The 15761-nt window shown below is 45.5% G+C and overlaps 1 protein-coding gene across 1 annotated transcript in view; it reads left to right on the top strand.

Moving 5' to 3' along the window:
- Nucleotides 1–13556: 13556 nt before the first annotated feature.
- Nucleotides 13557–15761, top strand: part of LOC127200696 (leucine-rich repeat-containing protein 37A-like) — a 33379-nt gene continuing 31174 nt past the window's right edge. Inside the window, exons 1-2 of the mRNA XM_051159100.1 lie at nt 13557–13906; nt 15290–15361. Coding sequence (XP_051015057.1) covers nt 13557–13906; nt 15290–15361 — 422 coding nt within the window. The remainder of the gene's footprint in view (nt 13907–15289; nt 15362–15761) is intronic.

Raw genomic sequence — 15761 nt, 5'->3', positions numbered from 1 at the left:
TTGGGAATTCCATAATCAGGGATTAATTCATCTGACAGTACATCTTCAACAAGATCCTGCAGGAAGTTTGCTCAATCAAAGCTGGTCAGTACCCAGAAAATAACAGATCATACCAATGCCAGATGTATTTACTTTTGGTTTTTTGCGACAGGATTTCTCTATGTAATCTTGGCTGCCCTGGACTCGCTTTCTAGACCGTGCTGGCCATGAATGTAGTCCTGGCTGTCCTGGACTCACTTTGTAGACCAAGCTGGCCTTAGACTCACAATGATCCACCTGCCTCTGCCTCCCTGGGTGCTGGGATTAAAGGCATGCACCACCATGCCCGGCTCTAATGCCAGATTTTAGAGAGATGCAACAAAGCACAATTGACAGGGCAGTCAGAAGTTGGAAACAATTCTGGGGTACATCAGAATACAGACCTTGCAAATACTGGATCACCTCCAGGGATCTCTCATGCCTACTGGACTTCCCCCAAATCAATGGCTCCTGACAGCATGTCAGAGGCTGGAAGCAGTTTGGGGAGTACATCGTGGTACAAGACCTTGCAAACACCAGATGACCTCCTAGACAGCGCACATACCTAGTGAGCTCCCTTAACAGGGTGGCTCTTGCCATTCTGGTCTCCCTAGGTACCAGGCATGCACATGGTACACATGCATACAAGTGAGAAAAACACTCATTGACACAAAAGTACAAAATAAAATCATATAACACACCCACACCCACATATGATTGTGTCAGAGGCATTTGGATTAAACCTAATTGCTTTTCCAATGGCCCATTCAGTAAAGGAATAAAACATAAAAGTTTTGTTTTCTAAGCTATTGTCTGTAAATGTATATTGACTTTGAGATGGAATCATATGTAGCCCAGGTTAGGAGACTTTGGGGGACTGGCTTTAAATACCTGATCCTCCTGTCTCTGTCTCCTAAGTGCTAGGATTTCAGGTATGAGTCACCATCCCTGATCATTTTTTTATTGTTACAAATAAATAGTTTTAGTTCTATATATCAGTGTATTTAATTTTCACCTAAGTAATGTTTAGAACCTTTAGTTACAGCAAGCTTAATCATATATATGTATAAATAGATAGATATATGATAGGTATTATTATTATTATTATTATTATTATTATTATTATTATTATTATTATTATTATTCACAATTTTTTTTCTCATGGCATACTTGAACCTTTTGGTTTTGTTCTCACTATTCCTATTTTGGAAAAATTCTTTATTTAATACAAAACGTTATCATTTAAAATATTTTCTTACCTAAGAATATTTCTTTTATTTTTTGTTAAAAATAGTTCTCCCCACCTCCTTCCCCCCACAGCAGGTATTAAAGATTGAACACAGGTCCTTGAACTGAGCTGCAGCTTCCATGCTCTTAATCCTATGCCCAAATTGGCCTTGAACCCATTCAGTAGTCCACTCAGGCCTTGAACTGCAATTCTCCTGCAGCAGTATCCTGAGCAGCTAGAATCATAGGCCTTCATCAGCAACCCAGCAAAACCACATTTTTCAGGGCTAGAGAGATGGCTGGCTCAGCAGTAAAGAGTTCTTGCTGCTCTCCCAAAGGACCCAAGTTTGGTTCCCATCACCGAAGTAAATCCAAAGATATAACAGAATGAAATAAATACAGACCACCAATTTGTCTGGCCAAACCTTTGTTGTTTGTTGTTATGGTGGTGGTTGTGGTTGTTATTCAAGTGAATTTCATCACTGACTTGAGAATGTTTGGCTTTTATATGTTCTTCCTAGACCTAAACCACTTTGATAATTTACTCATGCTGAACCTAGGGCCTTGTGCGTACTGCTGAGCTGTATCACTAGCCCTGATAATTCCTCTTGGTGTAGAGTAAGTTGCGACAGGAACCTTGAGTAACCAGCTTTATTAAGGAGAAGCAGGTGCATGTTTGAGACATGGTAGAGAGGAAGGAGTTGTCAGGCCAGGGATGAATACATTCGTTCTTGAGACCAGAGTAGAAGAGAATAGGTTTGTTGAATATCGTGCAAAGGGACAGTAGGCTAGGCAAGAACAAGGAACTGTAGCATAAGGCAGTGGTTTCGGGGAGAACAGCTGTGGTGGAGGAGCCACGTGGTAAATTATTTTGTATGCAGACTCCTGGCACGGAACAGGGATGCTTTGCCAGTGTGGGTGCTGCTGGAGTTTTCGGGATCAAGCCTGGGCCCTGGCAGTTCTAACAAACTAGGCTCAGCTACTCATTTTGCATGTGCCAATTAAAGGGTAGGGGAGAGAAGAGCATGAGCAGTTGAGAGCACCTGCTGCTCTTGCAGAGGAGTGGGTTTGGGTTCCCAACACCCGTATAAGACGCTCCACAGTTTTCTGTGACGCTTTCTGTAACTACAGTTCCAAGGGATCCAACACCCTTTTCTGGCGTCTGTGGGCACCTGTATGTACACAGTATGCATGCATATACTCAAACACAAAACACATAAAAATAAGTACATTTTAAAAAGAGAGAGAGAAGTAATAGTGAAAGTCAGAGAAAGGACATTCACTGTAGTCACATTAGGAAGAAGAAAGAAGAAGAAGAGATAAAGAGGTCCCATGGTTCCAGAATTCATCTCGAGGACTCTGACATGTGCTTATCGTTAGAGAGTTAGGGGTATGTACAAGTAAGAAGTCCAGGTCAGGCTGGAGAGTGGCTCAGAGGTTAAGAGTTAAGAGCAGAGGTCCTGAGTTCAATTCCTAGCAACCACATGGTGGCTCATAACCATCTATAATGAGATCTGGTGCCCTCTTCTGGTTGCAGTTGTACATGCAGACAGAACACTGTATACAGAATTAATAAATTTTTTTTTAAAGATTATTATGTATACAATGTTCTGTCTGCATGTATACCTGCAGGTCAGAAGAGGACACCATTATAGATGGCTGTGAGCCACCATGTGGTTGCTGGGAATTGAACGAAGGAGCTCAGGAAGAGCAGTCAGTGCTCTTAACCTCTGAGCCATCTCCCCAGCCCCCCAGAATAAATAAATCTTAAAAAAAAAAAATAAAAAAAAAAAAGGAAGAAGTCCAGGTCATGGCAGCCATTAACCCATTCTTGTCTCAGTCTTTTCCTTCTCCCAATCTGAGATTTGGTGAGAGCGTGGAGGGGAATTCCAATTCCTTGGGGTCCAGCGTTCCAATGGTGCATTAGTCAAAGGGAGGAGCACAAGTGTCTTTTTAGAATAGACTCGTGCTACCAGGAAGGTCACATTTCCCCACTCTGTTTATACATCTTAATCTTGAGGTGAACTGTGCCTGTGCTGGAAACACATGTCATAAACAGCACACATGTAGGACCCAGGGTCCAAAAACACGTATGAGAACCACTTCCCCACAACTTCCTGGCTTTAGTTATCCATGGACGGACTCCCAAGAGTCCCTGAGTTTTTGCTGTTGGCTTTGAGACAGAGCCTTGCTGTACAGCATAGCCCAGGCCTAACCTCAAACTCACAATCTTCGTGCTTACCCTCTCAGATGCTGCAATTCTGGACAGGCGCCACTGCGCTCAGTGCGGCATTGGTTTGTTTCGGTTCTAGAAACACTCTTCTCCTTCCTAGACAGTATTCCCTGGAGCCCTGTTACCAGGAGTAGCTCTGCCATGGTTAGTCTGATATGATTGCACATTGGTGGAGTAACAAAGGTCAAGAAATTACATCGTCCAATAGATCCTTTATGGCCAATTTTAGGCAAACTAGGAAGATCTTACTGTGTAGCATTGGCTCTGCCTCTGGAGTGCTGAGATTAAAGGTAAGCACCATCATACCTGGTTCTGACAACAAGCATTTAAAGAACACTAATTTGAAATTTAAGTAATTATTTGGAGATCCATCCCTTAGATGATCAGTGTCAAATGTCTTTTGTGAGGAAGTTACATTTGGAGTGCGTAATGTCAGAGCAGTCTGAGTACCTTTATTTAAGGGGGATTGCAATGATACAATTAGGACTGCACAAACAGAAACCTAAAAAGGGTTAACATACTAACAATGCTAGCTTGGTAAAGAGTTTTCGTTAGCTTTCTATCTTTATAGCACACTTATTTTTTTTTTTTTTTTAAGCCATCAACAATTGGCATTGATAAAATCAGGAGAAAATAAACATTTAGGCAGTTGAAAGGCAAGGACCTCAAAACCCAGCAGTTCTGTGTTCTTGTCTTGGTCAGAGGCCAGAAATGCCAAAAATACTTAGGAACACTGGTTACAGTTTCTTGTTACTTTTCTTCTCATTACAGACAGCAACGACCACAGCTTCCTAAAAAAAACGATGTATGAGGGCATGACCTACATTCCAATCCAGAGACCGGCTATTTGAATGGAGAGGCATATGCATATTCCCTGGGTGGGCACCTGGGTAGCTCATGCCTCCATCTGTTAAAGCTTTGATCACCCCTAGATAGGGGCTCTCAGAATAGCAAGGCATCTTCGGGACCTGCGCTTGCAGGGGCACAGCTTGCTTCCTATGTTTTTTTCTTGCTTTTCAAGATGTGTTCATTTGTGCATGCACCTCTCTGTGTGTGCACGTATGTTTGCAGGTGGCTTCCTATATTCTAAGCTCTCGCCTATGAACCTGAAACAAACTCTTTTTAAAAAATCCATCTTCCTGTTGCCCATGAAATTCATTCATTGACTTCACTAGAAAATCACTAGCCTGTGATGACATTGGCTGTCTGGGACCCTTGAGACCAAATTAATGATCACCCGAGGGACCCTCAACCTCCCTGATTACAGTAACTACACAAATGTCCTTTACATATTAACTTAGCTTCTACTCTTGAAACAAAATTTAGAATCTTTGGATCAGTAGCATAATGGGTGGGCATATATGTTCCTTCTGGGAAATACCATACCGTTTAGCTAACATGAAAGCATATCGGTGTACTTGAAAAATAATAAAATAATAATAATAATAATATATTATTATTATTATTATTATTATTATTATTATTATTATTATTATTATTATTTAAATAGCGCATTTTAGGGTGGGAAGGACATATTTACAGAACATACATACAAAATTATTCTTTATCCCAAAACACTCACAAACTTTTGGTCTATTGTAATGGTTATAACGTGGGATTGTTTGTGATTGAAAAAGAATATAATGGTTAAAGAGCCTGGGCCTGGACCCTGGTACTTTTGAAACACGCCCCGCCCTGCCTGGATACTTTCCTTTGAAGTTCCGCCCACCAAAACAAAGAGCTGCTGGGTAAGAACCACCGAGGACTGAGCCCTAAATCCGGGTTAGAGTTAGTAGACCCCAAAGAAACCGGTGTTCTTCTCAGCCTGCGTAAGAATACTTGGGCCCTGTCATGTAGAAGGTTCCTTCCCTTCGTAGTGCAGAATCACTTAGTAACGCTTTTATAACAAAGGTGTCCCGTCATAAAGGACAGGGGCAGGCAGCAACAGTTGCCAAGGCTCCCTGAGCTCAAGATTCTTTCATTTTATTTATCTTCGGCAGCGCAGCACTGTGGATCTCCTCCATACTGCATGTCCTTACCACGTGTCATGACGCCGCTGGGCTTCCGCTTCTGCGGGCTAAGTCTTCTCATCACTGGACAAGTTTTACTGGTGGTGACCCTGGCATACCCCGTTGGAAAGCGGTCTCAGAACCCAGTTCGGTTGACTTCAGAGCCCTGGGTGCCGACCAAGCTGTGGTCTAGGCACCCTTCTTATCATCGGCCCAAATCCCCACAATCTCGTACATCCCAGGCAGGCGCAGGGGACTTTGATTACCTCCGGACCTCTGCTCCCTCCCGGATGTTCTCCCCACCTCGGAAGTTAACGGACAATTTTCTTTCATTCCAAGTTACGGACACCTCTGCGGAGCGGCACCGAGAGTCAGATAAGTTCACTGTTTCACGTCAACACCTGGCCAGCCCAATGACTCGACACAGGAAGCAGAAAAAGAACATGTTAAAGCTAAATAGGAATCAAAATCAGGCTCCACAATTCAAAAGTATTTCCAACCTAGATGAGGCTTCAGAGAATCAGCTATATGAAATACTTGTTCGACCTCTAGACAGTGAGATGTCAGGAGTCACAAAGCTCAGAGCTTCAACCCAGAGCTTGAAGAAAAACCTAGCTCCACACAAGCAATTTGCCAAGGTGGTAGTTGGAACTAAAAACAAATTTGCAAAACCTCAACTCCAAAAAGAAACTATAGAGTATGATTATGGGGCTCCAAGTAGGAACGAAGCGTATTATGAAAGCTTTCTTCTGCCATCCCAGGGAAACAGAGAGGAGCCTTCAGAGCCTTCTGAGCAGGCTGAACCTCCAGAATACCAGCTAGAGGCACAAACGCAAGAATCAGAGAATCTTGGCATGGTCCAAGAAGGCTCAGATCGTCCCCCGCCTCTCCGTGAGGAAGGCCAGCCTTTGGTCCAGAAGGAAAACCCACCTCAACATCAGTTTACTTCTGAGGATGCTGGAGCACTAGAGCAGCCTGCCATAAATGTCCCATCTCCAGATCGAAATGAAGCTCAGCTCTCAAACTTGCCAGATGTCACAGGGAAGCCTGTGGATCTGGCGCTCACAGTAAGTTCAGAGGCAGATAAGGAAGCCCAACATACTCTGAGCCAGCAGCAGGCCCTCAGCCATCTTCCAGAGAGTCCTGAGGAGGCAGGACCTTCATCAAACCTACAAGAAGTCCCAACCCAGATTTCAGAGGGTCCTGGGGAGGTAGAACCTTCATTACTCCAACAAGAGACTCCTGCTCCAAACCCAGAGCTCTCTCAGGAGTTAGAACCTTCATTAACCCAACAAGAGCCCTTAGCTCCAACTTCAGAGCTCTCTGAGGAGTTGGAGCCTTCATTAGTCCAACAAGAGGGCCCAAGTGAGACTTTAGAACTCCCTGAGGGCCTTGAAACGTCTGCTAGCCAGCTGGATGTCCCAGCTCTACCTACAAGGCCCCCTGAAGAAGTCAACCTTCCAGTTGAGGAAGAAGTTATACTTCCAACTCCTGAGTCCTCAGGGCAGGGTATAGTTGAAAGCCCAGTAGTAACAATTCCACGTCCTAGTCAGGATCAAATTCACCATGATACTCTGGCCACAATCAAACCTGCAGATGTGGAAGTTACAATAATTTCCAAGCCTTTCAAGGAGGCTGAGACATCTCCAGTTCAGGAGGAGGCTCCGTCTCAGACTCCAGGTCCTCTTGCCCAGGCTGAACCTTTTCCTAGCCTGGAGCCAGCTGAACCTCTTGGGGAGGGCGAATCGTCTGAAAGTGAGCTGGAATCCCAAATTAAACAACCTGAGGAAGCTGAGGAAGAGGAGGAGGAGCTTCCAACCCAACAGGAAGTCCCATCACAACATCCAGACTCTCTTCTGGAGGATCAATCTTCTCCTATTGAACTAGAGCAGCTAGCTCAACCTTCAGAGTCTCCTGAGTTGGGACCAGGTCCTGAAAACCAGCCAGAAGCCTTAGTTACACCTGCAGAGCTCCCTGCAATTGAGCAAGAGGTTCCACTTCAAGCTCCAGAATCCCCTATTGAGACTATAGTTGAAATGCCATCACCAATTCATGAAGTGACAGTCCGGCCAGCTCAGCACAAAGAACACCATTATCACTTGCCAAACGTTACAGTTAGACCTGTGGACTTGGCACTTAGCATAACTTCAGAGCCTACCAAGGAGATTGAGTATTCTCTGGCCCAGCAGGAGTCCCCAGTGCATCGTCCAGAGTATACTGAAGAAGAGGAATTTTTTCTCAATGAGCAGGAACAGCCAGCTCAATTTTCTGAGCTGGAAATTCCACCTCAAGCCTCAAAGCATAAAACTATAATCCAACAAGAAAAGCCAACTCAGTCTCCAGAGTACCATGAAATGACAGTTTCACCTATAATTCACTATCAAACTCACCATCCAAGCTGGCCCTCTGCAACTGTTAAATCTCCAGATCTGCAGCTTACCATAACACCAGAAGCCTCGGCAGAAATGGGGCCTCCTCCAGTGCACCATGGGGCTACAGTTAAACCAATTGCAGTCCCAGAAAAGGATGTAGATGCTTTTACAACCCAGCATACCAATCCAAATGTAACTCTGCCTCCTGAAGAGGGTGAACTTTTGCCAAATCAACAGGAGGCTCCAGTTCAATCTCCAGAGCCTGTTCAGTATGATAACCCTTCTCTAAGCCAGCAGGAGGGCACAAATGGAAATTTGGAAATCCTAGAGGGAGTTGAACCTTCTTTAGCCCAGCAGGAAAGCCCAGAGCAGCCTCCAGGGCTACCTAATGAGATGGTAGTTCAACCTCCAGCACACCATGAGGCAACAGGTCCTCCCCTGGTTCATAGTCAGGTTAGTCCTCCAGTGTCACCCAGTGTCACAGCGAAGCCTCCAGAGGTGATTGATGAGTTTGGCCCTTCAGAAGGCCATAAAGAAGAAGTTACAACTCAGCCTCCAAACCCCCCTGAAAATCAGCAGTATTCTCCGGCTTATCACGGGGTCCCAACCCAGCCTGAAGATCTTCCTGAGGAAGTTTCTTTAGGCCAGCAGGGTAACTTGTCCCCAACCCTAACGCACTCTCTGGGTGAGGAATTTACACCACCTCAGGAACTACCAGATCAGCCTCTAGAACCACCTAAGGAGGATGTCTTTCTTCCTCCAGTGCCAGCCAGCGTGTTCTTGACACCTGAAGATCTAGAAGCAATATTCAGATATGTGCATCCAATGTTCCATAAAACCACAGTTAAGCATTTTAACCAAGCGCGCACCAGAGCTCCAGAGCCCTCTTTTCAGGTTCAGGAGGAGGACCTACTACAACCTGTAGCTCCCACTGAACAAGTGGAATTTTTGCAAGACCAATTTGAATATCCTTCCCACACAGCAGAATTCCCCGAAACTACATTTTCTCGGCAAAAGGCCATAGCTCAGAAAACAGATCTTCACAAACAGGCGTATTTTCCTACTCAGCAGGAAGGCCTAAATCGACCTGCAGATTCCACAATGGGTGCCGTACCTTCTCCAGGGCAGCATAGGACCCGCTCTCAACCTGCAGACCTCTCTGAGAATATGGAACCATCGCCAGTGCTACAGCCCATCCACACACAGGCTTCAGAACTTCCCACGGAGCTAGAGCTTTCTCCACCCCAGGAAGTGGTCCTATACCAGCTTCCAGAGTCAATGAACAATATAGTAGCTCACCCTCCAACATATGAAATGACAGTTCCAGTACCAGGTCAGATTCAAGCTGAGTTTCCAGCATCATCCTTTATCTCATTTCCGCCCTTGGAACTTGCCATAACTTCACAATATACTCAAATACCACAGAGAACTAACCCTTCTCCACCACATCCTCAGGTGACATTCCCACATCAAATTGAGCACCCAAACCCAACTGAAGCTGCAGTTGAGCATTTGGATCTGGAACTTACCATGACTCACCGATTAATCCCTGAGGAACTTCCCCAAATTATGCCAGAGAGCACAACTCAGATTACAGAGCCACCCACAGAGGTTGTAGTGCCAGTGCCAGTGAATCAGGAGGTGACAGTTCCAACACCAGGTCAGCATCAAACTGAGTATCCAGCAGCACCTGTTGTCTCACTTCAGCCCTTGGACCTGGATCTCACCACTCTAAGTTCAGAGCCTACAACCCCAATGACTACAGTTCCTCCTCCAAAGCTGCCTCAGGCTCCCATCCTGCATCTCCACCCAGCTGAAGTCACGGTCCAACCATTGGATCTTGGACCTACCATAACACATCAACCAACTCCTGAGGTAGAACTTCTTCAAACTATGCCAGAGAGCATAACTCAGATTACAGAGCCACCCACAGAGGTTGTAGTGCCAGTGAATCAGGAGGTGACAGTTCCAACACCAGGTCAGGATCAAACTGAGCATCCAACAGGACCCGTTGTCTCACTTCAGCCCTTGGACCTGGATCTCACCGCCGTAAGTTCAGAGCCTACAAGAGAGACTCAGCCTCCTACAACCACAAGGCACCCTCAGGTTCACATTTCCCATGCAAATGAAGTTGCAGTTCAGCCTTTGGATCTGGAACCTACCATAACTCCACAACCTACTCCTGAGGTAGAACTTCCTCAAACTATGCCAGAGAGCACAACTCAGATTACAGAGCCACCTACAAAGGTTGTAATGCCAGTGCCAGTGCCAGTATATCAGGAGGTGACAGTTCCAACACCAGGTCAGCATCAAACTGAGTATCCAGCAGCACCCGTTATCTCACTTCAGCCCTTGGACCTGGATCTCACCACTGTAAGTTCAGAGCCTACAACCCCAATGACTACAGTTCCTCCTCCAAAGCCACCTCAGGCTCCCATCCTGCATCTCCACCCAGCTGAAGTCACGGTCCAGCCATTGGATCTTGGACCTACCATAACTCATCAACCAACTCCTGAGGTAGAACTTCTTCAAACTATGCCAGAGAGCATAACTCAGATTACAGAGCCACCTACAGAGGTTGTAGTGCCAGTGAATCAGGAGGTGACAGTTCCAACACCAGGTCAGGATCAAACTGAGCATCCAACAGGACCCGTTGTCTCACTTCAGCCCTTGGACCTGGATCTCACCAGCATAAGTTCAGAGCCTACAACCGCAATGACTACAGTTCCTCCTCCAAAGCTGCCTCAGGCTCCCATCCTGCATCTCCACCCAGCTGAAGTCACGGTCCAGCCATTGGATCTTGGACCTACCATAACTCATCAACCAACTCCTGAGGTAGAACTTCTTCAAACTATGCCAGAGAGCATAACTCAAATTACAGAGCCACCCACAGAGGTTGTAGTGCCAGTGCCAGTGTATCAGGAGGTGACAGTTCCAACACCAGGTCAGCATCAAACTGAGTATCCAGCAGCACCTGTTGTCTCACTTCAGCTCTTGGACCTGGATCTCACCACTGTAAGTTCAGAGCCTACAACCGCAATGACTACAGTTCCTCCTCCAAAGCTGCCTCAAGTTCCCATCCTGCATCTCCACCCAGCTGAAGTCACGGTCCAGCCATTGGATCTTGGACCTACCATAACTCATCAACCAACTCCTGAGGTAGAACTTCCTCAAACTATGCCAGAGAGCACAACTCAGATTACAGAACCACCTACAAAGGTTGTAATGCCAATGCCAGTGCCAGTATATCAGGAGGTGACAGTTCCAACACCAGGTCAGCATCAAACTGAGTATCCAGCAGCACCTGTTGTCTCATTTCAGCCCTTGGACCTGGATCTCACCAGCATAAGTTCAGAGCCTACAACCCCAATGACTACAGTTCCTCCTCCAAAGCTGCCTCAGGCTCCCATCCTGCATCTCCACCCAGCTGAAGTCACGGTCCAGCCATTGGATCTTGGACCTACCATAACTCATCAACCAACTCCTGAGGTAGAACTTCTTCAAACTATGCCAGAGAGCATAACTCAGATTACAGAGCCACCCACAGAGGTTGTAGTGCCTGTGCCAGTGTATCAGGAGGTGACAGTTCCAACACCAGGTCAGCATCAAACTGAGCATCCAACAGGACCAGTTGTTTCACTTAAGCCCTTGAACCTGGATCTCACCACTGTAAGTTCAAAGCCTACAACCGCAATGACTACAGTTCCTCCTCCAAAGCTGCCTCAGGCTCCCATCCTGCATCTCCACCCAGCTGAAGTCACGGTCCAGCCATTGGATCTTGGACCTACCATAACACATCAACCAACTCCTGAGGTAGAACTTCAAACTATGCCAGAGAGCATAACTCAGATTACAGAGCCACCCACAGAGGTTGTAGTGCCAGTGCCAGTGTATCAGGAGGTGACAGTTCCAACACCAGGTCAGCATCAAACTGAGCATCCAACAGGACCTGTTGTCTCACTTAAGCCCTTGAACCTGGATCTCACCACTGTAAGTTCAAAGCCTACAACCGCAATGACTACAGTTCCTCCTCCAAAGCCACCTCAGGCTCCCATCCTGCATCTCCACCCAGCTGAAGTCACGGTCCAGCCACTGGATCTGGGACCTACCATAACTCCACAAACAATTGCTGAAGTAGAGCATCCTCAAATTATGCAAGAAAATGTAACACAGCCCTCTGATTCACCTAAAGAAATACAGGCTCAAGCCCTTGTATTTCAGGAGGCGGCAGTTGCAGCACCCACTCAGAACCCTGCTGAGTACCCAACAGCTCCTGTTGTCTCATTTCTGCCTTTGGACCTTGAACTCACCATGACTCCAGACCCCACTACAGAGGCTAAACAGTCTACAACCCCAGTGATGACCACAGTCCTTCCTCCAATGCATGCTCAGATGACACCTCCAGAACAGGTTCCTTTTCGGCATCCACACCCAAGTGAAGCCACGCTTCAGCCTTTGGAGCTGCAACTTAGCATGACTCCACAGTCTACTACTATGGTAGAGCTTAATCAAACTGTGCGGGGGACCACAACTCAGCCCTCAGACCCACCTACAGAGGTGGTCACTCCAACCACAGTAAGCCCTGAGGTGACAGTTCCAACACCAGGTCATGCTCAAGCTCACTTTTCAACAGTACCTCTTGTCTCATTTCAGCCCCTGGACCTAGAACTCCCCATAAGTTCAGAACCCACTAGAGAGACTGAACGTCCTACAACCTCACAGGAAACTACAGTTTCTCCTTCACAGTACCATCAGATGACACTTCCGGAGCAAGTTCATATCCAACATTCAAATCTAACTGAAGTCCCAGTTCAACCATTGGGTCTGGAACTTACAATGACTCCAAGTTCCCATTTGCATGAACCTTCTGCAAACACACAGGAGATCATTCCTGGGCCTGAACAGCCACACGAAGAGGGTGCTGCTCAAGCTCCCGTGTTTTATGAAATACCACCAATTCAGGATCAAACTCAGCATCCGGTTTTTCCTAACGTCACAGTTCAACAGACAGAAGTAGAGCATGCCATAACTACACTATCCAGTCTAGACGCTGGACTTTTTGCAACCTCATATAATACAGCTCTTCCTCCAAAACAACAGGAGGTGACCCTTCTACCAGAAGACCAGGCTCCGGCTCAGCATGTAAACCCTACTCAAGTCACCATTCATCCCTCACGCCCAGAGTTTTCCATAACTCCACGGCCTGCTACAATGGTTAAACGTTCTGCACCAGTTCAGCCTACAGAGTCGCCGAAGGAGACTAAAGCTCAATCCCCAGTATACTTTGAAGTGACCGTTCAAGCAATAGTTCATGATCAATCTCAGCATACAAACTCAGAGACCACGCATTCTACAGCTCCAACAACTGCTCATCCAGAGACCAGGCTTTCAACAGCTCCAACAACTGCTCATCCAGAGACCAGGCTTTCAACAGCTCCAACAACTGCTCATCCAGAGACCAGGCTTTCAACAGCTCCAACAACTGCTCATCCAGAGACCAGGCTTTCAACAGCCCCAACAGCTACTACTCCAAAGAGCACACATCCTGAAGCCCCGACAACTATATCCCCCGCTTCAACACAGAGTAAGGTGACACTGCCACCTCCAAACCAGGTTCAGACTCAGCAGCCAAATCCAACTGAAGTCACAACTCAGTCTTCACACACAGCGTCTTCCACAACTCTACAGTCTGTTACAATGGCTCAGTCTACAGAGCATTACGAGACAACAGTTCTGGCATCAGTTCAAGATCAGGGTCAGCATCCAAACTCAGAAATTATAGAGGGTCAGACCCAGCAAACCCCAAGTGAAGTCACGCTTGAACCTATGGAAATGGAATTTACCTTAACTCCATATGCTGCAAATGTTAATACAGAAAAAGAGTTAATTATTAAAATGAAACAAAATGCCTCCATGAGCATCAACTTATGTGACTTTTGCTTGTGTGAAAATGACACCCTATTGTGTATTCATCTCAACCCAATGAGGAGACTTCACCAAGTGCCTGTGCCAAGGCTCAACACCTACAAGGGCACCTTAACTGTTTTGTAAGGATTATCTTTTCTTATTTCTGTTTTGCATTCTACTTGACATGGCAGCCTTTCCCTCAAAGCCTTACTGGATCTTTTTTGTCACCCCAACCAACACTGACTGACTTTCTGCTCTTACCTTTGCTTTTGAATTCTTCCTTGTCCTCCTCATCTTCTTACTACAGGCCCCTTCTCCAATCATTTGGTAGCTGGTCCTCTTTTTTCCACATGTTTACCTCCAATATCATTGCTCAATTTTGGATCTTCCATTTTCACTCTAGCCTCTTTATAACTCATCTCATTAGTGAGAGTGCAACAGAGTGGTTAGATTAGATTCCTGAGCTGGACTCCTGGGGTTTGACCCCAGGTCTTTCTGCAACTCTAGGATGACTGCTTAGCTGTGAATGAACTTTCTCACCTACAAAGTGGGGAGTCTGATAACTGCTCTTTCATAGGATTGTTGCGAGGGTTAGTTGACTACATGGCATACTTACCTAGTTCTTAACACACATGAGTGCTAGCTGTTAATACTTTGAAATCTCTCAGTTATGTCCAGAGCTCATCTTTGCTCTAGGATATATAATCTTTTGTGCACAACTTGGGGCTAAGAGCTGTGAGAGTCACATATGTATGGTACTGTCTCTAGAACATGAAAATAAAGTATAGGAGGAAGGGAACAGTGAACCTTGACCTATGACTCAAAGGATGTCTATAATTGTTGGACAGAGAATTCAACCTAGGCTAAGGCATGGCTATAAGAAAGATAGAAATTTAGACTAGTCAAATTAAAACCAAGTGAAGGTATTGTATAAGATCTGGGACGTCAATCGTGGTTTCTAGAACATGACAAAGGGAGACATGGAAAGCCATTAGAAGTCTCCAGGAAATAGAGAAAAATTAATAAGGCAGAAGAATGTTTTATAAAGACAGAATAGTAGTATAATCTGGCCTGGAGTTTCCAATTCTCCTGCCTGGGCCTCTCAAGTGCTAGGATTATGGGCATATTTCACCCTTCTCTTATCTTGGACCATTTAAAATCCATATATATAATGGTCTCCAGGCCCTCTCCCACGATGGCCCATGAAGAGAAGACAGGATTTAGTGACTGGTTAAATTTAGAGTTGGGCTCTAGATTGTACAGCAAAGAGAAAAGTGAAATGTGAGCCCAGAAATTAGAAGTTCAGCTTTTGAGGAAATCCCCCCCCCCCCCCGACTTGCAGCAGAAAGCCCTGCATTGTTAACTCTGCTCCCTTGGAAACTGGTGATCTGGAGATTAGAAAGTTGGTCATTTCCTTCATTTTGTATTGAACACCTCCATGAGGGTGAAATGGGTTTTTTTTTTTAACTGATTGTGCTTATTCTTTTCCTATTTATTCAAGTATATGAACTGTTTCTTCACAGAAATTTCCAAGGAAATGATATTTCTTACATTGACAAAAATGTATGGAAAGCATACCGTTGGACTGAGAAACTGTGAGTATGTTTTCTCCAAATATGAATACAAAACACACACAGACATACACACATTCACACACACACACACACACACACACACACACACACACACACACACACACACAGCACTGTAAGATCCTTCTTGGTTCAGATTTTGAGGTAAATACCCCTGAGAAAAGGTATCCTCTTCACAACCCAAATCAACCTTAATTGACTGAATTTCTCTGGTAAATTGTGTAGGGGCTAAACATAGCTCAAGGGAGAACAGTTGCCTAGCATGTATGAGGCTGTAGGCTCAAACACCATCAATTCAGCCAAAGAACGTTTTATGTTTTATTTTGTATGCATTTGTGTGAGCACACCAAGCCAGAGCATGCGTTTGGAGGTCAGATGGCAGCTTGTAGGACTTAGTCTCCTT

Source organism: Acomys russatus, chromosome 16 (genome assembly GCF_903995435.1).
Source record: "Acomys russatus chromosome 16, mAcoRus1.1, whole genome shotgun sequence".
In the NCBI taxonomy this organism is placed as follows: Eukaryota; Metazoa; Chordata; class Mammalia; order Rodentia; family Muridae; genus Acomys; species Acomys russatus.
Note: the sequence above shows the minus strand (reverse complement) of the source record. Positions and strands in the feature narration are given on the sequence as shown.